Source organism: Myxocyprinus asiaticus, chromosome 11 (assembly GCF_019703515.2).
Source record: "Myxocyprinus asiaticus isolate MX2 ecotype Aquarium Trade chromosome 11, UBuf_Myxa_2, whole genome shotgun sequence".
Classification (NCBI taxonomy): Eukaryota; Metazoa; Chordata; class Actinopteri; order Cypriniformes; family Catostomidae; genus Myxocyprinus; species Myxocyprinus asiaticus.
Genome location: NC_059354.1, coordinates 44,354,718 through 44,382,673, shown reverse-complemented (window position 1 = coordinate 44,382,673; position 27,956 = coordinate 44,354,718). Strand labels below are relative to the sequence as shown.

Below are 27,956 nucleotides of genomic sequence, written 5' to 3'. Positions count from 1 at the left end.
AAATGCTATTTTTCTATTAAGGAGGAAGTTTTCAGTTCTGAAACTTAGTGTTTTGATAGTACACACTATAATCTTATATGTCAAAATATCAAGGAAAATTTTATTCCTTATGTCATGACCCCTTTAAAGGTGAAGTGTGTAATTTTCAATATTAGGAATAAGGGAATCGTTTGCCCAAAAATGACAATTCTGTCATTATTTATTATACCGCATTACAAAGTATGTGTAGACACTTACTTTCATGCTATATAAGTTCTATATAAAATATATACTATATAAATGCAACTTCAATTGCAGAATAAGGACTGCTCTAGATTTTAATTGGCTCGTAACCCCTTGAAGGCTCCCCTGCATTTGGTCTCCCTTACGCCAGTGCCTTTGTGTTGATTTGCTGTTAAGTAAAAGGATTAGCCAGGAATAGCCACACTCCAATATCCTGCATGCATTTCTATTCCTGTTCAAGCCAAAACAAACAGTCAGACTTGTGTTAAATTATTCTGAAAACTGAGAATAATAAGCCTAGCAGGGGGTGGAATGAACAGTGAAATGTAGAACAGTTGGATCCGAATTTCAGCTGAGAAATTTTTCACCTTCTGAATGTTAGTTTTTAATCATAACCCATTCAAATGGGTGAGATAAATACATAATAAGATGGACCGACAGACAGACAGATGCACTATGTGTCCAGTTTCATCAGATACCCTAGTGGTTATAGACATATCAACAGATCAATCAAGAAGCTGTGTTGTATTGACAGGGAGTCTCTGAAGTAGCTTCCCAATCAATGTCTGAGATGCCCATCTATAGGAGTACAAACACGAAGACTTGCATTTCTGCAGAGATGATCTTGAGTAAAAAAACAAACCAAAAAAATAGTACAGCATTGCATCTGATTTCTTTGTTTTACATCCAAAAGATCAGGCTGCTAACTTCTGTACACCACGGTTTCTCTGCAGCATTTAATCTTGCTGGATAATTGGTCCTACATTTACATACTAAATCTGTCCCATACAACATGAATCTTAAGAGAGCCAAAGGGCTTTTTTATTTATAATACTAGAATAAAAATGTAATTCAGAGCTTTTTAAAATGCTTGTAATTTTAATTTCAATTTGATTTCAACAAAAGCACCTAAATTACACCAACCATTAGCCACTTTTCCAGCATTGGACCAAAAAGTTGTCATCGCAAAACCATACCACTCTGTGCCAATCTGGGCCAGTTGGCGAGGTTGCAGTTTCTTTTTCCACTGTGGCGCGATGAAATCAGGAGAATGTCCATAACAGATCCGTCTACTGGCGACAGCGTGAGAGGTAAACATTGAAGCGATTGCGCTATGGAGGATGATCACACATTCCAGTTTTTAAGACTGCTATTTTCCCTGCATTTACTCTTCTAATACACAGAAATACATGGGCCATGTAACAAAAAGGAAAGCAAAAAGATAAAGGTGAGAGGTTTACCATCATGTGCTGAGGGCTTGTGTTTACCACCGGACACAAACATGCAGAAAGGTAAAAGTTCCTAGACCAGCTAAAAATGATGTTTATTTAAAAAATATTTTAAAAGTATTATATTAAAATAGTATATGAGAATATATTGATATATTCTGAGTTTTAATGAGCTAAAGGTGTGTAGAAAAATAAATTTAGGCAATAATACTAGTTAAACCATCATCATAAAGTCATGAAGATACACTAAACATACACAATTTTTTATTAACTTCACCTAAATAGTAGCAAAGTTGGCAAGCTAGAAACAACCTTGGCATTGACAAATTGTCAATCATAAGCCACTCCACCAGCATGGTTGAGTACGTGTAGCTAACCGTGCCGAGAATGGTTTGTAATTGCGCTGTGCCGTGCTCTAGCAGAAATGCTACTGTAAACGTTCCATACCGTGCTCAGAACCGTTCAGCCCGATGGTGTAAAAGTGGCTTAATCCACAAAGAAAGGTGGTGAATTGGGTTCAGAACAACTTTTACACCAAACACAACTATTCAGCGTGACTGTTCAGTACGAAAAAGGTTTTGAATAGAAACAATCATTTGCTATGGAGTTTTCACACTAAGGACCAAACTATTCACCCAACGACCCAACTAAGCTTTTTCTTGAGTGAATCGAAGACTTTCGCAAACTGGGGTAATCCTGGCAAATCTAAGCACAATTTTTTTCGTTTTTTCCCAGAAAAAGCAGGACACTTAAGCAAAAAGTCTATTTGCTCCCCAATTTATCTCTTTGCTGTCTTAGAGAAGCAATTAAGATACTAAAGGGAAAGTTCACCTAAAAATAAAATATCTTTATTATTTATTAACCTCATAAATAATCCTCAATACTCCGATTGTTTAAAACCTGTATTGTTTTTCTTGTTAAAAACACAAAACTATACAGCTACTGTTTTCCATACAAGCAATGCAATTTCAAATTCAGTTAAGTTCAATAAATCTAATAAATTAGATTTGAGAGCTGCATTGAAGGGGAAGATTTTAGTGAATAATGACTTAAATTTCAGTCTCATACTCACACAAAGCTATAGTATGGTTGCAGAAGAATCTGAGCTGTGGTCATTATGAACTGTTACTGTATGGAAAAGTGCAGGGCTGGGTATTGATAAAAATGTCCTGATTTGATTCGATTCCAATTCACAAGCTTTCGATTTGATATCAATTCAAACAGTATGGGTATATTTCTGTTACAATGTCCATTTTGCTTACATATGAAAGAAATTCTCTCTCAGCTAATGCTCTTAATTATAAAAGGACCTTCTTACCTTCTAGGTAACCCTTCTAGGTACAATTCGAAAATATTAATTTTACAAATTATATTTTATCATTAGTTTTGCATCATATTGGTCACTTTTAGCTTTCAAAAATGTTTCAAATTCAGTCTATTTCATCAATAAATGTATTGAAATCGCATATATTATGTTGCATATATTTTGTTTGTTACATGTTTATTCCTTATTGCATAATTTGTATTATTTACAAGTATTTACATTAATATGTAGAACACTTGCAAAATTGTCAGCCAGTGATGCCAGTAATAACCATATGCCATATAACAAGAGAGGACATGTTTCTTTAGTGCATCCATGTGTAACTAGAATTAAATAAGTATTTCTTGTGGTTGATGTTGTTGTTTATAATCAAAAACTGACTGTAAAGAACAGAAAGTGTATTAAAAGAGACATTTTTTAATGACATATGGATTGTGTGAATCTTGTCTTTGGACGCACAGAACGAGATACTCTCAGCATTCAGTGAAAAGAACTACTCAATCACTGGTGAGTAAAATATGAAAGTTTACAAGACAGACATTTTTAGGCGCAGAACATGAAAGTTGATCACACGTGTGAATGTTTTACTTGCATTATAAAGTGTCGCCACATAGAGTAAAAGATCATTCTTGGGATTTAACAATTGATATCAAGATCGTTCAAACAAAGATCGTGATGCATCGGAAAATAAATATTTTTACTCTGTCATGGAAAAGGGCTGCATTAAGATTCTTTGAAATTTCTGCTTTTGTGTTCCACAAGAACAACAAACAAATGAAACTCAACAACAACAGTATACAGGTTTGGATCAACATAAGGGTGAGTAAATAATGATAGAATTTAAATTTTTGGGCGAACTTTTCCTTTGACCAGATTTGTCATTTTTCTTAATGGGGAGTGACGATTGGGGAAAGACAGAGGTAGATAAAGAAGAGAGAAGAAAGGACATTTTTAAGCTACAAGTCAAACTGATGAGCAAGGGTGAGGATGTGAATGAGAGAGAGAAAGAGAGAGACACATAGAGTGTGTTTGTATTGTGTGTGGAGAGAGAGAGACTGAGGGATGAGGCAGAAACTGCTGCTATTTATATCCCCTTCAGTAGCTACAGGGAACAGCCACCATCTGCATAGAGCAGGCAAAATGGTAGCCCAAATTTCCACACATATTTATGGCTGGTATCCACACAAAATCACAGCTTCTTTTGAGACACTGAAATTGCAGTGGGGGCGAATTCTGAAAATACAATGCATAAGTAACCAAATGTTCTGCTGTAATGCTGCCTTTTTATTAAATATGGCCAATACTTTAAAACATTCTATGCCGTATTTAGCTTAGATTCATTCAAATAGGTCCACTCACATCTGATCTAGATGTATTGTGTGTTTACTTAAGTCAACGACATCCTGTGGAGTGCTGGATGCAGTTTCCCAGCATCTAATACTGTCGGACTGTCTTCATTTATACACGTGGGCTATTTATACAGTGGCAGCTTTTAATAGCTTGCTTCACCCCTGCACACGCACACACTGCTGCAGTGATCCTTAGTCAGCACATAGAACAAAGGTGGTGAGAAAAAGATGGATCTAACAGGAGCCACATTAGTCAGAAATGTATATTTTTAGATTAGATGGCCAAATGGTAAAAATAATACTCATATGCAACATGATGAGGTCATAGAACACTGAAAATCCATTGATTTCAATAGGTATGGTGCATTGCAAAGACATAGTGGAAAACACAAAGTTTTCGCAAAAGCGACACTCCGTCACAAAACTCGATCCTATCCGTCAATGCCCTTCTAATGCCCTGAAATTGCGTAGCTGTACTTTCAAAAAATGTTTCAAGCAATAAGCTAATCCTCTGCAACAGAGTAAATACCTGCAGAGAAATATGATGAAAGATAACTAACCAAGACATAGGCATTATTAAATAATGAAAGCAAAAGTGTGCAAACAAATCTAGCAGAGAGCACTTATCTGTCCAAAACTCTCTCAAGTCCTGAATATCAGCATCCTTCTCTGTCCAGGCAGGTCAAAGCTGTGTAATTCCCTTCGTCAGCCCTTCAGTGGGGAGGATATTACCTTTATTTGTGTGCAAACAGCTTCTAAAAGACAAATTAACATAAGAAAACATCTACGCACAGCAGCAGAACTTCAACAAACAGCACATCTGTATAGCATTTTCTCTGTTCTCCTTTGTTTTGTCAAAACAAACTGAATTCCACATAAATGTGAGGGCAGTTTGATTTATGAAATTCAGTTTTCACAAGAAATCTCATGTGCTGTGTCGGATCAAAAAAAGAATGTGGGAAGAAAGTGAACATTTCAAAAATGTTATTGAATTAATCCATGATTGAGACGAAGGTCAGTAATTTAGCATTTGAAATGACAACTCATAAGAGATTTATTAAATCAGTCACACGGTGTATATTGCTTTGTGTACAGCAACAATTTGTATCTTGCTAATACCCTCACATGAACTAGAGTGAAAAAACATAATCGATTCCATAGATTAATATAAATAAACATCCTGGTCAGAGAATCCTTACAAGAAATTGTGAAGATACAGAATATCTTTAGCCTTTTATTCTTTATAATGCTCCCATCTAGTGACCAAAACTTGCACCGAACAATGCAGTCTATCTCACATACCTGTTCTGGAAAAATACATTTCTTGTGCAGAGCTTTTAATATTGTTTTAGCAACTGTGATGCATTTCTGAATGTGAAACATTATGTAATTTTATCAATAGTTATTAACAGTACTTATTACTATGAAGGTATCTTTTCTGTTCTATTTTCGATCTTGCCTATCTGCATAAGTTTGTTCACTCATCATCCCTGACATCCAAATAATATTCATGACGGTACAGGATGATTTGGATGCGTTTTGAAATGTCTTTTGAATCTGTTCACCATAAAGATAAGTTAATTGATTCTTTTAGTGACGTCTTTCCGCCAGTAGGTTACAACAAATGAGCGTATTTATGTGTTATGGGTGAGTTAGGCCTACTGAATCATTCATTTAACTGACTTGCTAACCAGCACCGTTCACGACCAATACAAGTCTATAAATTGTGAGTGCTATTGGCTTGCACTATTGTCAGTTTGTCAGTCTTGACCAGTTAACACGAATGATTCATTTACTTTAAACAGTCGTTCAAAAAATCAGTAATGAATAAACCACCACTACTACTCCTGTTAGCTATTCGGCCAGTTATAGAATTATGAAAAATGGAGGATCATCTTTAAACTTCCTGTTAATGTTCATAATAATGTTCATTTCACAACAGTTTTGCCTAAATACATGGAGGACGCTGCCATATGTTAATGATTTGTAAAACAATTACTCCATACCTGAAAGGAATTGTAAACTAATTTAGTTAACCCATCATTTAATCACCCTCATGCCATCCCAGAAGTGTATGACTTTCTTTCTTCTGCTGAACACAAATTAAGATTTTTAGAAGATTATCTCAGCTCTGTAGGTTCATACAATGCAAGTGAATGGTGAACAGAAATTTGGAGCTCCGAAAAGCATATAAAGGCAGCATTAAAGTAATCCACACAATTAAAGTGGTTAAATCCATGTCTTCAGAAGCGATATAATAGCTGGGGCACCTTTCACCCACCGCGATCTTGCGAGCTCTGTGCAGGGGTGATCAATAAGGTACCCTGTCGTGCCACCCCAGAGAGCGTTGCCACCCTAGGCGCCTGCCTATATCACCTATGCCAGGATCCGCTACTGGCAGATGAACAAACAACCTAAAAAATACATATTCCATATGTAAACACACAGACATCAAATAGACGTCTCGGTGATGTACGTGTGCTATCAGGGATTTCTTTGTAGAAATCAGAGTATAAATATTGCTTTCTGTGCAGCCATCACGTTATGGTGAGTTTCACCTTTGTCTGCCATTTTTCAAGATGACTATTCTGTACAGAGCCTTCTACAGTTACAAAACACAATATTTTGATATACATTGCCATCTCAAAATTTGATTTTCTTGTTAAATAGCTAGTAACAGCAAGATCTGTTTCTCAATGTTTTTCAATGAAGGCCTCTCCTTCCATCAGTAAAAGTCACTTCTAATCGTAGGATTAGGATCGTAGGACAAAATGTTAGATATCGTTCCAAAACAGTAGTAGAACTAACGATAAGAGTAAAATCTACAGTATACGTCTGCTGAACCTTGTCCTGGTTGTGTCGTGTACTGTATATAACTTACCGCTTCAAATAGAAACAAGCAACTGATCATCTTTTTTCTTGTAAAAAAAAACAACACATTTTGTGTTGTGAATTTCGGCTAGGGCTGGGAGTCAATTCCTAAAATAATTGATTCTTCGATTCCGAGGCACTGGGAGTCAAGTTCACTCAGAGGCATGACTTGTTCGTAAAGGTTTCGAAGCTTCATGAAGCAATGCTTCGAAAGCGCCTATCACTAATTTAAAGCACTTGCATGCTGATTGCAAAGACACAGATTTTCAGGGGGGCTGAGATGAATTTTAGGGGGCTAAAGCCCTCCTAAAAAGGGTCTAGTAACGCCTATGTGTTCGGACTTTGTTTATTTCCTCGATCAACAAAATGTTAAACATTACAAAAAAGCACTAATTGTTAAATTATCATAATTTCTCGAATAATCAACGCAATTCTTTTGTAGTGAGTGGTGGTGGCGTAGTAGTGGGCTAAAGCACATAACAGGTTGCTGGTTCAATCCCCACAGCCACCACCATTGTGTCCTTGGGCAAGTCACTTAACTCCAGGTTGCTCCGGGGGTATTGTCCCTGTAATAAGTACACTGTAAGTCGCTTTGGATAAAAGCATCTGCCAAATGCATAAATGTAAATGTAGTCCATCAGTTAATCCTATCTGTTTTTTCATCTGTAAGAAGCAATCACAAGAGTCGCTTCTGAGTCCCCTCATCGCTCAAGAGAAAGAATGGCTTCTAGACCGACATCAGAAAATAGCTTGACAGAAAATAGCTTGGTTCATGAACAGTACATTAGATAAAGATTGCCCCACCCTCATCCTATCGTCCCCCCAAAAATAATGTAGAACTGAAATTGGGGAATTTGGGTCACTAAACAAAGAGAAATTTTAGAAAATGACTAAGAGAAAATGACTCCCATGATGTTTAGTAAGAGCAACTTTTGTGAAGGATCATTGATTCAGACAGAAGCAATAATAGTCTGAGTGGGGGTTAACTATGACTCATTGGGACTTTTGAGAAATGCAGTAAATGTCAGCTCCTTTGAGTGAGTATACTATAACTCCTTTGAAATAACTTACAAGATTATGGTGAACATGTAGAGGTTTTGAGTTCAATTAATTCATTAGATTTGTTTATGGAGTTGACACCATGTGTTTCTTGGGAAATTCTAAAGATGGTGCTATTTCCACAACAATTCAGACAGAAAGAAATTCCAAGAGGCACTGTCTTTATACTGTAGTTTGTTAGCTATCTAAGGATACATCACCCTTGAACAAAAAGTAGCTCTTGTGTTGAGCTAATTAATTTGAGGTCCATCTTTTCGAACCGCTAACTTCAGGTTCTGGTATGAGTCATCACGAGTGCAAATCTCACTTATAACAAAGGTCTGTGGCAAATGTGTTGCTGCAAGTGTTAAGAGTTCATGAAACGCAGTGTACAGTATGCAGCAGGTTTGTCAGATACAAAAAATAAAACATGCCACTGTGAAATATTTAAGACAGTTTTGTATTTCTGTTTTTCAAATATTTATTTAAATCTGTGGTTCAAGGCTTAGCTTTATTTAAGAATTCATTAATATCCTCATAGAGAAAATGAATAGGGGAAGATGTTGACACACTTGTGTGGTCTATAATTTTAAAAAGTAATTTTACAGAAACTTTTGTGTTAGCCCTTCGCCCATCTCTTATATACAGTATATTTAGACAAGAACAAGACAAGCTAGTTCCCTCTTTGTTGCTGTTACTTCCTTCTTCAGGAACATATTTTTTTTTGTATTCACCAAAGAAACACAGCAAGATTCTACTTTATAATTTTTGAAAGTAGCATAAATCATTTTCTACATTTTTCAAAACACACTTAATGGTCCTGTTCAGTTTTTAGTGTTCGTTTTGTTTTGGTCAGAGGTGTGAACTTCACAGGAATTGTATCTTGCATTTGCCTGCAAAAGAAATGATAAACGAATATTCAAACAAAATGGAATGCACTTATATTATTCTTCATGAATGTTGAATTATATCATGCCATTTTAAGTGTGGCACAACAAACAATGTTCACGGTCACCTGTATATCATTCCATATTCATGGAATACAATAGGAGATATTTATCCACTATTTTCCATACAAAGAAAGTGGACGGTGTTTTTTACTTTCAAGCTCTAAAAAGGACACCAAAAAAAAATATATAAAAAAACACCTTTTTGTATATTTGAGGGCCATGGTGGAGGGGGACATTTTCAGAAAATAATGACAAATTTCAGTCTGTTCATCATATAAAGCTATCATATGGCTTTAAAATACTTGGAATATAGCGCATAAGACATATGGGAAACTTTAATGGTACGTTTATTATGCTTTTTTTTTTGTTGTTGTCCTTTTTATTGCATGGAGTTTGGCATTAAATATCAATGTCCACTTTCATAGCAGACATTGTGCAAAACATCTCCTTTTATGTTCATCACAATAAAAAGTCACGCAGGTTTGGAATTGCACAAATGACAGAATTTTCATTTTAAGGGGTGAACTTTTCCTTTAAGAAGTCTACTAATCAAATAAAGAACTGAAGGTATCTTAGTTGTGGTGCCAAATGAATATCTATTGTAAAACATCCAAAAATTCAAAATCTTAAGATTAGTCTAATCTAGTTTTAGGCCTGTAAATCATCCTGGGGTACCGACATGGTGAAAACTTAACAGTACATATGGTGGTGGTTTTGGGTTTGCATTGTCTAATCGCCCTTGATCACCACCCTTTCTTTTTCACAGGACTTACTTCACTCTACTTCCTCTCTCTCTTCCTGTCATGTGTACGACAGTTTGCTAACTTCTATTCTGTGCTGAAGCAACTGTGATCTGTTTCAGGAAACCAAAAAAAATTCTCATACCCACTCATGACGGTAGTATTTCTCAAAGCTGCTGCATTTTAACAACGGTAAGTATGGGCAAATTTGTTGCTTTAAACTTTTTTAACAAATTATGTGAAAAATTATGACTAGAGTAGTTTCTTTTACTAAAGTGACTCCATATTTATAGAACAGTTATATCTTGCCTATCTGCATAGCATTGTGTTCACTAACAAACCCATACTAAGTATTATCAAAGATGAATCCGAATAATATTAATAATTGTGATGTTGATTTACTGTGTATAAAATAGCCTATGTAACCTCTTTAGCCAGTACAAAAATCATTAAACTTAAAATATATATTTTTTTGTGTTTAAAATTTGTAAAGAGAATTTCTCTAAAGGATTTGGAGAACTTGTGTGATGACAATATCTCCATTTACTACATTCGTGGAGGATTGTGGAATTGTTACAGATATAAAATATCTACTTCATACTAGCATTACCTTTAATGAATAGTTCACCCAAAAATAACATTTTGCAAACATTTACTCACTCTAATGTCTTTCCAATTCAGGTTTATTATCTTTATTCCATTTAACACAAAATGTTAGGTGCAATGTCTGAGCAGCTCCTTTCCTAACAACAAAAGTGGAAAGTTTTATACTGCCAGTGCAAAGCTCCAAAAAGGACAGAAAAGCACCGTAAGGGCTCACTTTGTTTTAAAAATCTGTATATTTAGTTTATGCCCAAATAATTTTAAACAATCTTTTACTGTTTTGATAAATAAATAGTTTTATGTTATGTATTGAGATCAGCTATGTACGTACTTAATTAGATCACTTTATTCGTACATCTGCCACTGTCATTCCGAGGATTTCGTAGGTTGGTGGATAAATATATAAATCAAAATTTTAATATTAAGTTTAACTAATTGGTTGACTGATTAAGTTGTCGCTTTGAGTACAAGGGGTTCAGGGTTTGCATTTTATTTTAAGATTTCTCTGGAACGGATCATGAGCTGTGTAAAAGCAATAGATATGTAGAGTGTGTGTCTGACAAAGCTGTCAGCGTGAGAGAACATTGTCGCTTTCTGCAACTGATAAGAATTGCAGAAACCACTCATTAAAAATAAAAAAGTGGTCAAGAAATATCCTACCAGTAAGTGATGCCTATGACCACAAAAGTTTCAAAATAGTAGTCCATAAATGTGGAGCACTATATTCGAAGTCTTCTGCAGTCACACTTCGTGTGAGAAATGGACCAACACTTATGTCAACATCTTCCCTTCCACCAGAGCTCACAAATACCATTTGGCTTGAGTTCAATTAAAAAATTTTTAAAGTCATTGAAGCCAATCACTATTTGTTCACTCATGTTCACGTGTCATCGCAACACATATTTAAAAATTGACCACAAAATATATTTGAGAGCTGTGACAGAGGGGAAGATTATCAGTGAATAACGGTTTTGGTCTTTTCCTCACAAAACACTTTTGTATTACTTCAAAAGACTTGTGCCCTGATTTACTACAGGTTTACATGTATAAAAACATATGCAAACTTGATAGCACGCTCAAAAAAGGTCTGAGCTGATCTACTAACGTACAGTAGTCTTCTAAGTATTGCATCTTTAAGATGCGCAAAATAGCACGTATTGACAATTTATGCATGTTACTGCATGCATACTGCAATATGGAATTTAGAGGCATGCCTTCAAATGTGCATAATAAAGGCAAATGTCGATGCAAATACATCAAATTGCACTTGCGAAGGGATTTATTGAGCCTGAAAGTCATTTCATAAATTGCAAGAGCAAATTAATATGAATGAAAAAATGCAGGTATTAATTTGAATCGAGCTGTGCATTATCCTGTCATTAGCCGCATTTCCACTATCAGGCCAGTGTGAGCCAGGGCTATCAACTGGCCAGCCGAGGCCAATAGCATTGGTCCTCGAGACCAAAATCGATCTGCATTCCCACCAGCGAGCTAAATGCTGAGAAGTGTATAGCCACAGACAGAGCTCCAAAAAGGGACAGGAGCTCCAAACCACCAGCAAACCATCTGTGGAGGTGTCCCCCCATTGGAGTTAGCACATACCTCTTTTGGAATTACCATGCCCCCTTCTGGAGAAACCACAACCTATTTTGGAGATTCCGCCCACATTTGGAGATATACGGCCTGCATCTATATCTACTTGCAAAGGCCCCACAGCGTTGCACTAAAACCTTAATGTGCCAACCTGCTGCCAACATCACACACCCCACCCATTTCACAAGCAAGAGGGAAGCTCAAGCTGAGGTACCATGTTATGTAGAATATCGTGTTTATATTATTTGTAAACATTAGCTAGCTAGCAAGACAAGTTAGCATTGACAACTCACCTTCTGTAACTGCCATGGTGTCCCGTGTAGTCATCCTCTAACAGGGAATGATGTCCCAACACACCATCCATGATCTCGAACCACAGAAAGTCCTTTTTTTGGGCACCTCTTTGTCTATTGTGGGTTATAACGGATTTGTACTGTGCCTGCAATTTCTCTTATTTTTCCCTGAACCTGTCCCATTGGACGCTGGATACACAACCTAGCAAGTTCGGCGAAACTCTGCCTTTGACATCGACGCTGCCTCAGTCCCCAGCTGGCCTTGTTTGGCCCAACGGTAATCAGCGGGCCAAAGGCGGGCCATTGGCCCCAAGAAAGCCCCAAGGTGGCACGATGAACCCCCAGAAGGGACAGTGGGAATGCAACTGGCCCTGGCAGCACTAGCACGCCCTCATTTGGCCCGATAGTGGAAACAATGCTATTGTGGCAAAAAAGAGACTTGGACCACGGAAAATACATAGAACACCCATTGATGACACACATCAATGGGAAATGTATTTATGTCTAATGATGCTAATGATCATCCATCTCCTATAACTCTTAGCTAAAAAAAAAGCAATTCAATGTTTTAAACATTGTTTTTAACTGTCAAAATATTTTAAGTGTTGGTTCTACCCAGTGCTCGATTGAAGTGGTCCGGCCAGTGCGCACCAGTACTCCAAACAAGTGTGTTTGGCTCCCATAAAATTAGCAACATGTGCTGGCAGCCTCTGTGTCTCTCTCAAGCGCAACTTAAACATGGTTACGATATTTGTGGTTTGAAATTCAGATTTAGTTTTAATGTAAATCATTGGTGTGATGGCTAAACGTGAACATAATATGGTATTTTCTTCTTTGTAAATTAATCTCATCAACTACTCTTACACTTGCTAAATAGCAGGGATTTTATAATGATATTGTATAATTCTATTAGTAAATATATTTATGAATAAATGCCATATTATTATTTAGTGAGAGCCGTACTGTGAGTGTGCATTTGGTGCAATTGGCACACGCAAAAGCCTCATTTGCATGTGCATCTCTTTGCGCAGTTTTTCTTAGTAAATTACCTGCAATTCAACCACAACGAGTACAAGCAATTTGATTAGATTGCACAAGCAAATTAGCACTTAGTTAAGGTCTTAGTAAATCAGGGCCTTTAGATCACTTTAAAATTTTTGGTACTGAAAACATAAGCTCAAACATTCTGCCTAACATCTTTTGTGTTTCATGGCAAAAATAATATAAATCAGTGTTGGAACAACATAGGGGTAAGTAAATGGTGACAAAATGTTTATTTTTTATTTTTTCTAGAGTGAACTTTTTTTCTTTTGCTGTAAGCATTTTTACAGTCCATAAAATGCCGTATTGCTTACCACTTTCATCTCGCTGTAGAAACTAAGGTGTAAATATACACAAAAAAAAATATTTTGTGGTAAATATAGCAGAAAAGATTAAGTACTTTCTATATTTAATCAGTTAGTTTAAGCATGAACTTGAAAATATTAAGTAAATTCAACATGTGTACTCAATTCACATATGTAAAAATGAATGCTCTGGCTTCAAGTAAATATTATATATTATTGTTTGTTATCTTTACAATGTGTCATCTTGTATCAATCCTAAAGTAGAAAGCCTTGTCATATTTATTTGCTAATTAGAGTAAATTTCTCTTGCAAATTTCTGCATAGAAATTGTTTTCTATTTTTGTTTGTTATTAATGTAAAAACCACTACAAACATTTCAAGCTTTCTGAGTGGGCTAAATTAACCATCATGTTATGAGTTTTACCGGGCGAAGGGGTAGATCCACGATGAAGCTATGAATGACAAATGCATGCAGCAATAGCCACATACAGAATAGCATCCACTCCCTTCTCTGAGATGTGTCACCCACATTTACTTCTGCTAAAATCTTCTGCTGTTTTTCAAGTTGATACTTCTTCCGTGCAGTGCCTTTCACAACTGTTGCATAACTGTTGCAAAACTGATCAGAAGTGATGCAGAATACAGCATATTTAGATGTAGATTCCCATCTCGGTTTTAAGACAGCAAGTTAATTTCCTCTCTTTTTGGTGACGAACTTGTAACATTTTTGGATTGAGATATACTGTATGTACTGTGTTTGGTCAAATTGATAATAAGGAATGCTGTTTTCAACAGGAAATGCTTCAGTCACTGTGTCTGAGGAGCCTTCTCCTGTTGTTGATGGGAAGACATGGTAAGTATGTTATACAATTTGTGCAGATGTTCTTAAACTGCATTTTACATTTTCAAGATTATATCAGACCTCAGTCAGAGAACAGTTGCTCTGTTCCAAAACCTAGTGAGCTGCATTGCTATCTACTGCCTACATAGGCAAGTGTTTTCTAAGCTACATCAAAGCTTAAATGAGAGCCACGCACCCATGGCCAACTAATCAGACAAGGATTTGTAATATAATGTGATATTATTAGAGAAATAAATTAGCTTGAAACACTTGCTTTTACTGTATTTCTTCAAGAACTCGAAAGACCTCTAAGCACTGTCAATGGTTCTTTCAGTAACCCCATCATAAGAGAAAGACTTTGAGGCTCTTGAAATATCTTGTATATTCTCAAGTGCATAAATAGAATATTTGAGGCTCCTTTAAGCTCAAAGGTTCTCCAGAAAGTTCCACCAGTATGGCATGTAAGAGACCTCAAATAGTACTTCTCACATGAAATGCACAAGAGACTTGACTCCCAATTGATTTTGAGTAGAGCTTGCGCCAACATAGGCAGCCCACTAGGTTCTGGAATTGAGCCTGTATCTCACAAATATATGCAGTTTGTACTGTGCTTTAAAAAAATTTTTTTTTTTTTTTAATTCTTTGAAATGTTACTGAGCAAAAATCCAGCATGGTGAATCATGAAAAGATTGTTTAAAGATGGAACTGAAGTTTAAACTGTTTGTTGTAGTCTACACTCAGGAGCAATGCTTAAAAGCGTCAGTAAACACATGTGGAGACTGCATCAAGTCCGGGCCCGGCTGTGCCTGGTGTAAACATGTGGTAAGCCCTGCTTTAAAGAGTGGTAGATTATCTTGATAATGGTGCAGATATTAAGATCTCAGTAGTGGGGAAAATATGCAACACAATTTAATTGGAGTTCAAAAATGAGAAAGAATTGCCTGAACTGAGCCCTCATGTAATAATGTTTTGATACATAGTCTCGCCTAGACAGAATGTTTTGACTTTCAGCATAAAGTTTGATCCACTTTGCAGCTCATTCTGGCCAAGTACTGCCTTCTTAGACAGGAAGAGACCATCTAACTGACATTTTAAGGGAACATTACATGCCGTTTAGGACCAGTGATAACAAACATATACTTTTCCGCTTTTAAATATATTGTTTTCTCACTAAGTGCCTCAAATAAAACTATGAATATCTTTCAAGAATCAGAAGCTATAAAACTGAAAACTTTGGTAAATCCATTGATATAATAGCTACACTTCGTACCTTTTAAAGACAATTTTGTTTCCTGGTCAACTACTACAAACTTGACTTCTGAAAGTTGCATTGGTGTTGTGAAATCTTATTTAAACTTGTGATTTTCACAAGTGCTTTCCAGTTTTGAGTGCAATATGCAGCTGAAGTCAGTAAAAGGATTGTGGGCGGTCCGTGGTCTGAGGCAGAGCGTTCTTGATCCTTCACGTTGGTTATCCAACATTGATTCTCAGTTATTTTAACTAAAGAAACTGTCAAGATCTCCTTCACATCCTGCTTTCTATCTAATTTAAACCACAGAATTTCACCAAGACTGGGGAGCAGGAAGCTGCGCGTTGTGACACTGTTGCTGTGCTTAAAGAAAAGGGGTGTGCATCTACAGATATAGAAAATCCTCCGAATGACTTTGTACCAATAGCAAACAAGCCTTTGAATAACCCAGTGCAAATCAAACCACAAGAAGTAAAACTGAATCTCAGACCAGGTATGTTCTATTCTTTGGGCTTATTTACAATACACTTAAGCTACATCCACACTAATCTGTTTTCATTTGAAAATGTTGTTGTCAGTTTCCTAACGTCATAGTTTTCCAAAGTATGTGGTAATAAAGTGCATTTTTGTAGGTCTTAAAGGTTTTCAGTCCAGGAACGTTGTGGTCGAAAGGAGTAAAAGTAGCAAAATCAATGCATTTTCAAATGAAATAACATATATAAAAAAGTGTGTATATATATATATATATATATATATATGTGTGTGTGTGTGTGTGTGTGTGTGTGTGTGTGTGTGTGTGTGTGTGTGTGTGTGTGTGCATGTGTATGTGTGTGTGTGTGTGTGGGCGGGTTTGGGTGGTTTACAAGAAAAGAATTTTAGGTAAGAAACCTAAAATTACCTGGTTATTACAAGGGTATTATGCTATAAATGTGGTTTATGAGGACATTTCTAGTGTCTCCATAATTCAAATTGCTTAAAAAACATAATAAACAATGTTTTTTTGAAAATGTAAAAATGCAGAAAGTTTTTTGTGAGGGTTAGGTTTAGGGGTAAGCCTAAGCTTTTCAAGTCTATTCAAAATATTAATTAAACCTAGAAATACAGTTTTTGGATTTTGCAGGTGCGATTCGCCAAAAAGGGCTAAATAATTGATTGGCTTGTGATGTGTGAATGTTATCTATTCTTTTTAAATGTGGTTCTAAAAGAATATATAAGTTCGATTTTTTTTGTTTTCTCAGGAAGGCCCCACACTTTTGACTTTGAATTTAAAAGGGCAGAAGGCTATCCTGTGGATCTTTACTACCTGATGGATCTCTCCTACTCTATGAAAGATGATTTGGAGAATGTGAAAAAGCTGGGCAAAGATTTACTTGATGAGCTTACTAAAATCACTGGCAATGCCAGAATAGGTGAGTTTATATATATATATATATATATATATATATATATATATATATATGTGTGTGTGTGTGTGTGTGTGTGTGTGTGTGTGTGTGTGTGTTTTTTTTTTTTTGAAAAACAAATTTGACCATATTTACTGTCTTAAAGGAATAGTTCACCCCAAAGTTAAAATTCTATCATCATTTACTCATCTTCATGCCATTCCAGAAGTGTATGGCTTTCTTTCTTCTGCAGAACACAAATGAAGATTTTTAGAAGAATATCTCAGCTCTGTTGGTCCATACAATGCAAGTGAATGGTGGCCAGAACTTTGAATCTCCAAAAATCACATAAGTCAGCATAAAAGTAATCCATAAGACTCCATATCTTCAGGAGCGATAGGAAAGGTGTGGTTGAGAAAGAGATTAATATTTAAGTCCTTTTCACCATAAATCTAAACTTTCACTTTTAAATTCTACTAACTCTGTTTTTGACAATTCACATTCTTTGTTCATATCGCCACCTACTGGTCAGGACTAGTCAAAGGTGAATATTTAAAGAAAAAAGGGGCTTCCTGTAAATATTGATCCGTTTCTCACCCACACCAGTCATAGGACTTCAGATGATATGGATTAAACCACTGGAGTCTTATGGATTACTTTTACGCTGCCTTTACGTGATTTTTGAAGATTCAAAGTTCTGGCTACCATTCACCTGTATTGTGAGGACCAAAAGAGCTGAGATATTCTTCAAAAAATCTTGGTTTGTGTTCTGCAGAAGAGAGAAAGTCATACAGAAATGGGATGGCTTGAGTGTGAGTAAATGATGAGAAAATTTTCAGTTTGGGGTGAACTATCCCTTTAATGCATGTTCCTGGTGTTATTGTCAACAATTTATCAATGCACATTATTCTAAATACTTCTTTGTAATCAGTGCTGGGCGGATTACTTGTGAATTGTAATCAGTTACTGATTACAAATTACATGATAAAAAATGCAATCAGTAACGTAATATCGTAGATTACATTTTTGGGGTAATATAATCTGATTACTTTTGGATTACTTTCAAACTAATTCAATTTTATTTTATGACACATGCATTTGAGTAGGATAATCATTTTAACAAAAAAGTACAAAGAGGAAGAAAATGTGTTCCATTTTTTATAACTAACAAAAAGAGTCTTACTAAAAGAGCTCCTTATGACATTTTTAAAAAGTGCTTTAAAAATTACATGAATGAAATAAACATTAAATCTAACAGAAATGACAGTGCGTGGCCAAAGTTTATAATTCAAAACACTGAGACATCAAGTTCATTTTAAGTGCATTAAACGATAGCAACATTACAAACATTATTGACCATAAAATCAACAGCAATGACATTGCTAAGTCAAAGCTTTCATCTAAAAACACTGCAACACTTTTAACCCTTACTGCTTACTTATAGTCCATCACCTAATACAAAGCTGAGGTAAAAGATACAGTCTTATCTTTTGAACAGCAAGAGTATTCTAAAAGAGCAGAATATATTAACAGCAGATTTCCACCGAGTCACGCAAGGAACAATTGTGTCAAGTTTTATGTCACGTTTCATGCAGTGGACTCCACTCCATCAGCAGCAACAGTAGAGCAATGGGCTTTGTTCCATATTTCTGCACATTTTGCAGTTGAACAATCGTGTACCCTGCGGGTAGGACCCTTAGAGATGGCATCCACTAGATCCTTTGAAGCAGTTAAGTTCAGTGTGTGAGCTGCACACCATTGGTGTAATTTCATTCTTAAAAATGAAATAATCTCTATAGATCCAGTGGTTAAATGCTATGGTAGACCGCTCCATCATCACCTGGCTGGCTAGTAGCGAGTATCAGTTCTGAGTGCAATACACACAACCCTACCCCCCCCGCTCTCTTCCGAAAATATTCAAAGACTTATTGAACGGATATCAGTGGTGTGCTGATTTAGAATGGACAATGTAAAAGATTGAAAAATGATTAGGATGATCAATAAATTATTAACAATTTACTGCTGTTGCCTTGTTAATATGTAATAATGTAATCTACAAAAAAGTAACTGTAGTCTGATTACGAGTATTTAAAATGTAATTTAATCCAATTACATGTAATCTGATTAAGTAATTCTGATTAAGGTTGTTCCCGGTGCCCCCCGCAGCATTGATCTGGTTTCACACTCACTTGATTCTATCAAACCCCGGTCCATTTGCGTTCATCTTACGTCATCACAAACACGCATGGAGAACACAACGCGACTCATCGTACTTTTTGTTTTTTTGTTATTTTGGTGCCATTATGCACAGCAGAGTGAACGACAACTGCGTATATGTGCGCTTCATGGCATAACTCATCAGATGTCCAGGGGAAGGCGGCTTGCTGCTGCTCACAATCTGCATTTTTTTAGGAGACAGCTGAATGCAAGGAATTCATTTGCATCTTTGTTTACACCGCACGCTTACTCACGCTTGTGTCCAAGATGAAGTTATCGCCACTGCCATCTCCTATTATACCCTATATTTATAACCTATAATAGTATTTATATATAGTATTTATAAGATAGATTCATATTCATATTATACTCTCATTCTGCATGTTTGAGAGTATAAATTTGCGAATGCTCAGAATGGTGAATAACACCCTCCAGTGGCCACAATGTCATGCTTCGAGGGCTGAGCAAGCACTCATTCATTAAGGGTTAGCAGTATATGTGTGATTTTGTTTGTGCTGCGATAAAATCAAAAAAATCAGTCCTGAATCTAGGCATGATTAGTCTGATCGCTGATCACAGGTTTAAGAGGAAGATCGACGATCTAGATCGGTGGCCGATCGATCGCTGCATCCCTAAATGAAATAACATATCTTTCAAAAATGACTTTCCTTTTCTGTGACTTCACCTAGGCTACAGGGGCTACTAGATAATGTTAACCAATAGTATAATAACTATTAAGCATTGTTTTTGCAAACTCGCATTCAGGTGTTGCTCCATTCTGGTATGGAACGGTCAGTTTTTCCAAGTCATGTCACATTAAAGAAGAAAAATGGATTGCGAATGGAATTTCACGTTGACAACACACACCATAAAATAATAAAAAAAAAGCTTTTAAAAGGTAATGAATCTCCTTTCCTGATTCAGGTTTCGGTTCGTTTGTTGACAAGACGCTTCTTCCATTCACTGACACCAATGTAGACAAGCTCCAAAGACCTTGTCCGGACAAAAATGAACCATGTCAGCCAGCATTTGGCTTTCAGCATGTCCTTTCTCTGACGAAAAACGGAGACAGATTCAAAACAATGGTAGCAAGGCAGAACATATCTGGCAACCTGGACCCCCCAGAAGGAAGTTTGGATGCCATCATGCAAGCTGCAGTCTGCGAGGTGAGATTTGATTAATTATTTAACATATCATGAAAATATCTGATTATATACGTGGGGGCCTGGGTAGCTCAGCAAGTAAAGATGCTGACTACCACACCTGGAGTCGCAAGTTCGAATCCAGGGCATGCTGAGTGACTCCAGTCAGGCTTCCAAAGCAATCACTTGGCCCGGTTGCTAGGGTGGGTAAAGTCACTTTGGGTTAACCTCCTTGTGGGCGCAATAATGTGGTTCTCGCTCTCGGTGGGGCGTGTGGCAAGTTGTGCATGGATGCTGCGGAGAATAGCGTGAGCCACCACACGCGCTAGGTCTCCGCGATAACACGCTCAACACGCCACGTGATAAGATGAGTGGATTGACTGTCTCAGACTTGGAGGTAACTGAGATTTGTCCTCCGCAACCCGGATTGAGGTGAGTCACTACGCCACCACGAGGACCTAGAGCGCATTGGGAATTGGGCATGTCAAATTGGGGAAAAAAAGGGAGAAAAAAAAAATATATATATATAAATTATCTGATTATATAGATACTGTATACAGTATGTCTATATGTACATTAATATATATTATATATATATTAATGTACATATAGACAAACTGTACCAACTTCATGAGGTATCACCCTGGGATGCTTTTTAAACAGTATTGAAGGAATTCCCATCTATGCCTGGCACTTATTGGCTGCTTTTCTTTATTATTCAGTCAAGTCATCCATTTCAAAAACTTTTTTTTTTTTATACAATTTTAGTTTTGTAATGAAATCAATTAATATGTTGGTACAATTATATTTTTGTCTACAAAACTCATTTGAAACATTTAAGAATACGCCTTCAGATCAAAAGATGAAAAACATTGACCACAAGTGACCCCAAACTTTTGAACAGCAGTGTGTGTGTGTATATATATATATATATATATATATATATATATATATATATATATATATATATATATATACTGTACATACATACATGAAAAAAACAATTTCCGACTTCAACCACTGATTTGAGCAAATACCAAGCTTAATGTTTTCTCCACACTCAGAATGAAATTGGTTGGGGAAACAGTAGTACTCGGCTGTTGGTACTGGCCACAGATGATGGCTTCCACATGGCAGGTGATGGAAAACTCGCTGCCATTCTAGAACCAAACAAAGAAACCTGTCAACTTGTCAACAACAAGTACAGCAAGAGCAACGTCTGGGTATGATTCATTTCTGGTATTACAGTTCTGGATATTTGTTAAGAACATCTGAACTAAACCATGAAAAAGTCAAAACTATGGCATGATCTGTTTTCAGGACTATCCATCTGTTGGCCAGATAGCGCGAAAGCTGGAGGAGAAGAACATACAACCAATTTTTGCAGTCACCAAGAAAATGGAAACTGTGTACACAGTGAGTAAATCATATTTAGTTAAGTGTTTCCCTCACCGCTATTGAAGAGAAGGGGAATGTGATGAAGACACAACCTATTTCAGATTAGAATCATGCCCGTGAGCCAACAGCTCATACATACAGTATATGTCAGGGGAAAATGCGGCACTTTTTGCACCACAGCTCCAACGAAAAGGCCTATTTTTTCTGAGTTGTGAATTTGTGAGTTGTATGTAATGAGAGAAAAAGACCGCAAAATAATATATTGACAGCACATAGCGAACACAATTTTCTGTTGCGTTGTCATCGCTAACTGCACACAAAAACACTGCAATACGCTGTCCAGTTTGCAAATGAAACATTCAATTTGTACGGTTCTTTTAATTGCATCACTTGAATCAATTGGTGAATCAGTCCAAATCAAACATAGGAGTCATTGGACTTAATCTGTCAGTCAACTCTCCGCCTTACTGAATTGGCTCGGATGACTCTTTCCCTCACTGAACAGCAGGTTATCACATCAAAATAAGATGAAAACCACTGCTGTGTTACTGTACACGTTTTAAAAACAACCTTAAAAATGCACATTTGTAAGGTTAAAAAAACTTAAATCAATCCAACTACTGTCTGGTTATTCATATAACAATGTATAATAAAAATATATTGGGGGAGGGCATTATCTGCATATTATTATTCTTAATAGCAGTTGTACAATGGTGTACTTGATTGCAGTTGTGTGTTCTTTAACAGGAGCTGAGCAAACTGATCCCTAAATCTGCAGTTGGAGTGCTTTCTGAAGACTCAAACAATGTTGTTAAACTAATTATGGATGCATACAAAGTGAGTGCATTTGGATTTTGAATTGTGACATGTTTTATCAAAAGCCTTATAATTCAGCTACCAGAGCAGAGCTTTGACCTATTTGATATCCAATGGGGTTTAAACAGAACCTAACCTCGGAAGTGATTGTGGTACATGATACCCTCCCAGACTTCATATCTGTGAAATACACATCAAACTGTAAAGGTGGAGAAAAGCCCAGTGACCGGGGGAAATGTGATAATGTGAAATTTGAAAAGGTGAGTTTACTAAAAGTGTGTAGTGTTAAATGTGAAGCACTGGAGTACTTCCCCATATGAGTGTTTGCAAGTGCAACATTGTAGTGATTTGTTTAGCACAGGGGGTCTGCAATGTTTTTGACAAAGTTTCATCTTAAATTTTCGTGTTAATAACACTACTAGTACAATATGTACAGTATCTTTAATTTCTTAGCACCAACTGTTTTTTGGCTATTATTATTATTATTAGCATTATTATTATTAACCTCACTGTCTTTTTGGACCAATAGTTAAAACCTTGGTAAACTCAACAGGTGCAATGAGGGTCAAGGGGATGACACAGAGGTGGAGCTTTAATTTAGCCAAGATTAGTTCTTGCTAAAAACTGGATCACTCACATATATTGTAATTTTGTGAGTTGAGTGGATGAGCTGTTTATTTTGTAATAAGTCCATCCATTTCCACTAGTTACTTTCGCATTCAGGCCGATTTGTAGATCTGTTGTGAACATCATATATTACAGATATTATCACAATAACAGGGTAGTCAGCCAGTCGCAGCAACAAGGAGGAACTGCGTGGTGTCACATGACTTTTCACCTATATTTTGCTGTACATACAGTATATTTATATTTATACATATTTATATACAGTACTGTGCAAAGTTTTAGGTACTTAAGATGTTTCACAAAAACATTTGTCATAAGATGATTATTTATATATTCAGCTTTAATGTGTCAATAGGAAAAATACATTTTAGACTCCCAAACATTACTTTTGCAAATAGAAATTATTAGAATAGAAAAACAGGGAGCCCTGCAAGAGATGGCATTGCTCCCACAAAGCCCCCCAATGAACATCGAGTCAGTCTGGGATTACACAAAGAGACAGAAGCAATTGAGACAGCCTAAATGGATAGAAGAACTGTAGTGAATTCTCCAAGAAGCTTGGTACATCCTATCTGCCAACAACCAAGAAAAACTGTGTCCAGGTGTACCTAGGAGAATTGGTGCTGTTTTAAAGGCAAAGGTGGCCACACCAAACAATACAGAAAAAAATTATATATTCACTGTCATATTTTTAAGTGTTTATTTATTTCATTTTTTTCCTGTCAATTATTTTCTCATCTGAGTAAATTTCGAGGAGGAACTACCTCCCTTGCCTCCTCAGAGAAAATTCCCCTGGTGTGCCATAAGATGTAGCATTCTTATTATGCAACAATCCTCATTTTAAATCAATGCTCATGGTAACGTCTCATTTAAAGAGTATTATTTTGAGCATTGTCCCATTCTTAGTGTTGTCCAGAGTGTTGCACAATTTCTGGCCATTCTGGCCTTCAACATTTCTCCTCCAATGATGCGCCAATAATCTTACACATGCCTAATATTGCAGATTCCTTACTTATCATATTAGCAATATTAACAAGTGCAATAAGACACAATTTTAGACTGTGTGAATTACTTTGTTATTCTTAACGGAATCTTTTCAGGTGACTTTTCGGGTAACCGTTACAGCTGAGAAATGTATTAAGCCTCAGTCTTTCCTCATCGGGCCATTAGGCTTTAGTGAAAAACTAAAGGTGAACGTTTCAACTCGATGCGAGTGTGAATGTGATGACACAAATGCACCTCATCCCCACTGTGGAGGAAATGGCAAAGTCGTCTGTGGTGGCTGCAGGTACTCGAAAAATATCCTTTGCTCTTCTTTTGTTTTTAGTTACTTTTACTGCTTTTAAATTCAAAAGGCCCTGTCTGGGTGAATCTCACAAAAACATGTCTGGGTCATATTTCAACATGTTTTCAACAAAATATTATGTATTTATTTTAGGGTGAAATATGACCAGGACATATTCATGACATGCTCAATATTAAAACTAACATTTGTTTAAAGTTGATTGTATTATACTTCCACTATTGCCTATACAATTACAGACTGTCCATTATACTATGTATCTCTAAAATACTGCATATAACCCCCACATGTCCATAGGTGTAATCCTGGATTCTTAGGACAGCACTGTGAGTGCAAACTAGGCCAAAAAGACGAGGCCTCACTAAAAGCACAATGCAGGAAGGACAACGTGACAGAATGCGAGGGAAAAGGAGATTGTGTGTGCGGACGATGTCAGTGCCACCTCACAGAGGGCGGCGGCAATTTCTATGGAGAATTCTGTGAATGTGATGATGAGCACTGTGAAAAATTTGACAATAAACAGTGTGCAGGTGAATCATGGCGAGAAGCTGATACTTAAAAAGTGTTTTAGTAGGATTGTCATAATCCTTTTTTGCTGAAGATTTATTGTTATACCATTAATTCCGATTAACGATTTAATTGTCTTTTTTGTTCATGTCACAGAGTAGTACGCCTACACGCTTAAGATGTAATTTATTCTCAAAAAACGTGGAATAATTTTTTACGGTCCTTTAAGGCATTGTGAACATACTGTGCATCGCACAGTGAAGAAGAGTCATGAAAAATATTTTTCTGTTGCTTTTCAAATTCCTTTATCTGGATGGCAAAATGTCAATTACATTTAATATGCACAATTATCATGACTACCTTAAATCATAAAGTAGATTTAATATTCATTACAGGCCTATATTTAAGTTAGTTTGTTTTAGTTAGTTTGTTGTTGTTTTTGAATTTTTACATCTACAGTTGTGTTAACTTTTTCCAGGTCATGGGAAGTGTAAATGTGGTAAATGTGAGTGTGATGCAGGCTACGAGGGAACCGCGTGTCATTGTGCAAAATCAGATGAGTCTTGTAAAATAGATGGAACTGTTTGTCATAAACGTGGTAAATGCGTATGTAACCAGTGTGAATGTGAGAGAGGATACAAGGGGCTCTACTGCAAAACGTGTCCTACTTGCCAACGTCCATGTCAACAGTCAGGGTAAGAAACCACCAGAATAAATTATCTGTGTTATAAAAATAAATATTTAACAAAATCACAGCTGGATGCCATATCTAGCTTGTACAGCTTTTGGCTGCCTTTCATAACCTTTTTATGATCACAAATCAGTGTAGGGCTGAAAATGACATAAAGTAGAGATGCGACTATCTTAAAGGGATAGTTCACCCAAAAATGAAAAATCTCTCATCATTTACTCACCCTCATGCCATCCCAGATGTGTTTGGCTTTCTTTCTTCAGTAGAACACAAACAAAGGTTTTTAGAAGAATTTCTCAGCTCTGTAGGTCCATGAAATGCAAGTGAATGGTGATCAGACCTCTTTAGCCCAAAAAATCACATAAAGGAAACATATAAGTAATCCATATGACTCCAGTGGTTAAATCCATATCTTCAGAAGCAATATAATAGGTGTGGGTGAGAAACAGGTCAAAATTTAAGTCCTTTTTTACTCTAAATCTCCACTTTAACTTTTACATCTGGAAGTCACATGTGGTGCCTGTTTAGTTTCACTTTCACATCTGAAAGTGAATGTGAAAATGGAGATTTAGAGTAAAAATGAAATTAAATATTGTTCTGTTTCTTACCCACACCTATTATATCATGTCTGAAGATATGGATTTAACCACTGGAGTCATTTGGATTACTTTTATGTTTGCTTTATGTGATTTTTGGAGCTACAAAGGTCTGATCACCATTCACTTGCATTCTGAGGACCTATAGAGTGGAGATCATTTTCTAAAAATCGTCATTTGTGTTCTGCTGAAGAATGAAAGTCATACACATCTGGAATGGAATGAGGGTGAGCAAATGATAAGAGAATTTTCATTTTTAGGCAAACTATCCCTTTCACTATGTTTTTCAGTGGCATGAGAGTAGCTCAGCTGTTTTCAAAACATTGTCACATTACCAGAGTAAATTTTTCACCTATTTCAGGAGTTGTGTTGAATGTTTGGCCTTTGGAACCGGTCCATTTGAAAAGAATTGTTCCTTGTCCTGTGGCCATCTTAAACACAATACGGTTGAGAAGTTGATCAAGAGCGATTGTCGTGTCAAAGATAAAGAAGGCTGCTGGATGTCATTTACAATGACTGAGCTGGATGGATTCGACAATTATCTTGTCAATGTCTTGAAAGACAGAGGTATGGATCTAAACTTAAGGAGTATTACAAGAAATACTGAAACGTGTACTGGCTACTCACATTTGTTAAAAGAAGTTCACCCAAAAATGAATATGCTCTTATTTACTCACCTTCATGTTTTTCCAATCTTTTATTAGAATGTCCTGAGGGGCCAAACATAGCGGCCATTGTAGGAGGATCTCTCGCAGCTGTGGCATTGATTGGTCTCCTGATCCTCCTCATCGTCAAGGCACTGCTTTATGCAAGTGACCTTAGAGAATGGAGAAGATTTGAAAAAGACAGGAAACATGAAAAAATGTCTGTAAGTTCTGTTTTCTCTATTTATAAAAAACCTTCCCTTGATCCTCAGTCAAACCCTCTTCAGATCTCAGAAATACAGCGGCTAATCTTTGAATTGAAGATGGCTGTGCTATGACAAGCCTGATTGTTATCATACTTAACTTTTAAAGCCAAAGTGACATCAAAATACCTTGATTACATTCTTAACCAGTGTTCCTGGTCTTATTGTGCCTGGTTCATTGGTGTACGTTAAAAAAAGTCTATGTGATCTTTCATAAAAATAAATAATTTCCTTTTCAGTTGACGTCACAAATTGTACTTTTGCAATCCCTTTTCTACAAACCACCTGGCTTCATTCATGTAACAGTCACTTTTCCCAATCCATTCAATGCCCAATAGATAAAATCAAGTCCCGTCCAACATTTTTTCTTGTTGAATGTTGTTTCCCTTGGAAATCCATAAGATTACAGAAGTAAAATGGGTTGCGAACAGCTTTTAATGATTAATGTAATATAACAGATTGTTTTTCCCTTCCCCCACAGGGTACCAACCCATTATTCAAGGACGCAACAACCACAGTTCAAAACCCAACATTTTCCGGAGATTCTTAAGAAACCTGAATGGAAAATGCTGGTGATGAAGCACAGAGTGGATGTATATTAATAAATATATGAATTTGATACATTATCATGAAATAAAATAAAACAGCTTTAACATTTCTTACAGGTGTACTCAGTAATTCTAACTAATTTCTAACTGATAAACTTTTAAACAAAGAAATAA

The 27,956-nt window shown here is 36.3% G+C and overlaps 1 protein-coding gene across 2 annotated transcripts; it reads left to right on the top strand.

Annotated features, from left to right (window-relative positions):
• Window positions 1-9,767: 9,767 nt before the first annotated feature.
• Window positions 9,768-27,892, top strand: LOC127447912 (integrin beta-2-like). Of its 2 annotated transcripts, none has more exons than XM_051710105.1 (16): window positions 9,768-9,915; window positions 14,354-14,411; window positions 15,130-15,221; window positions 15,958-16,141; window positions 16,887-17,057; window positions 20,172-20,413; window positions 21,454-21,612; window positions 21,710-21,805; window positions 22,535-22,624; window positions 22,732-22,863; window positions 24,331-24,518; window positions 24,831-25,063; window positions 25,519-25,735; window positions 26,689-26,894; window positions 27,032-27,195; window positions 27,716-27,892. In XM_051710105.1, the coding sequence occupies exons 2-16, from the start codon at window positions 14,357-14,359 to the stop codon at window positions 27,782-27,784; spliced, it is 2,298 nt and encodes a 765-aa protein (XP_051566065.1). In that variant the 5' UTR covers window positions 9,768-9,915; window positions 14,354-14,356; the 3' UTR covers window positions 27,785-27,892. The 2 variants fall into 2 exon arrangements, with proteins under 2 accessions (XP_051566065.1, XP_051566066.1); XM_051710106.1 differs by lacking the exon at window positions 9,768-9,915 and adding an exon at window positions 14,242-14,265.
• Window positions 27,893-27,956: the final 64 nt, after the last annotated feature.